Source organism: Colobus angolensis, unplaced genomic scaffold, assembly GCF_000951035.1.
Source record: "Colobus angolensis palliatus isolate OR3802 unplaced genomic scaffold, Cang.pa_1.0 Scaffold136, whole genome shotgun sequence".
Classification (NCBI taxonomy): domain Eukaryota; kingdom Metazoa; phylum Chordata; class Mammalia; order Primates; family Cercopithecidae; genus Colobus; species Colobus angolensis.
The window spans coordinates 920,365-921,539 of NW_012114444.1; the positions used below are offsets into that span (position 1 = coordinate 920,365).

Sequence of the window (1,175 nt, forward strand, 5' to 3'; positions counted from 1 at the left end):
AAAAAAAAAAACAAAAACAAAAACAAACAAACAAAAAAGAACAGAAGTAGAGAGGAAATAATCACCAAGTTCTCTTGCTTGCTCTGTTTACAATTGTGTCAGTTTTCTTTTGCTGTTTAAGAAAACACTCAGTGGCGGACACCTGTAGTCCCAGCTACTCGAGAGGCTGAGGCAGGAGAATGGCGTGAACCCGGGAACTCGCTCTGTCACCCAGGCTGGAGTGCAGTGGTGTGATCTTGGCTCACTGCAACCTCCGCCTCCCAGGTTCAAGTGATTCTCCTACCCCAGCTTCTACAGGCATGTAGCACCATGTCCAGCTAATTTTTGTAATTTTTTTAGTAGAGATGGAGTTTCTTCGGTGTTGGCTGGTCTCGAACTCCTGACCTCAAGTGACCCTCCCACCTCAGCCTCCCAAAGTGCTGGGATTACAGGTGTGAGCCACTGCGCCTGGCCTCTCTGCCATTTCTGAATTAAATTAGGAAAGTGTAACAAGTCAGCAAAGTGCTGTCAGGAAAATAGTGCCCTGCAGGTTGTGCCCTCCAAGATCCTGATTCTGTTCTCTCCTCCCTTTACCTCACCAGGGGCGACCTGACAGAAGATAACATGGAGACAGAAAATGCAGCGGCGGCAGCTGCCGCAGCCTTCACAGCCTCCTCCCAGCTCAAGGAAGCCGTGTTAGGTAGGAAGCCGTCCGGTGGGAAGTCTGCCTTCTTGCCAGAGCAGGGACGGGACAGTCCTGCACTCCAAATGAGGAACAGCCAGAGATATACAAGGTCTTTATTTGGGTTGATTCCCAAGCTGTGTGCCCTTAGGAGTGAGAGGCCAGGCCCCAGGGCCCCCAGGTGGGGCCTGCCGTGTGTCTGTAATGACAGCACTTTCTCTGCCCGTGGCTAATAGGAGAGCAAAGTCACGTGGCCCCAAGTTTGCAGCTCTCTCCTCTGTTGGATTTTGTGTTCTTCTCACTGTTTCTTGTTTGCCTGTATCTGTTTATCATAAAGGTCAGTGAATAGTAGTAAAAAAAGTGTTTTTTTGCCGGGCGCGGTGGCTCAAGCCTGTAATCCCAGCACTTTGGGAGGCCGAGACGGGCGGATCACGAGGTCCGGAGATCGAGACCATCCTGGCTAACACGGTGAAACCCCGTCTCTACTAAAAAATACAAAAAACTAGCCGGGCGA

At 50.6% G+C, this 1,175-nt stretch overlaps 2 protein-coding genes across 3 annotated transcripts in view; one reads left to right on the forward strand and one right to left on the reverse strand.

The window, feature by feature from the left end:
• Positions 1–1,175, reverse strand: part of DNAJC5 (DnaJ (Hsp40) homolog, subfamily C, member 5) — a 1,035,873-nt gene that overhangs the window by 380,791 nt on the left and 653,907 nt on the right. The window lies entirely within an intron of this gene.
• GMEB2 (glucocorticoid modulatory element binding protein 2) overlaps positions 1–1,175 on the forward strand; it is a 39,479-nt gene that overhangs the window by 20,392 nt on the left and 17,912 nt on the right. For both annotated transcript variants that reach the window (XM_011934454.1, XM_011934453.1), the window contains one exon: positions 582–679. In XM_011934454.1, coding sequence (XP_011789844.1) covers positions 582–679 — 98 coding nt within the window. The remainder of the gene's footprint in view (positions 1–581; positions 680–1,175) is intronic.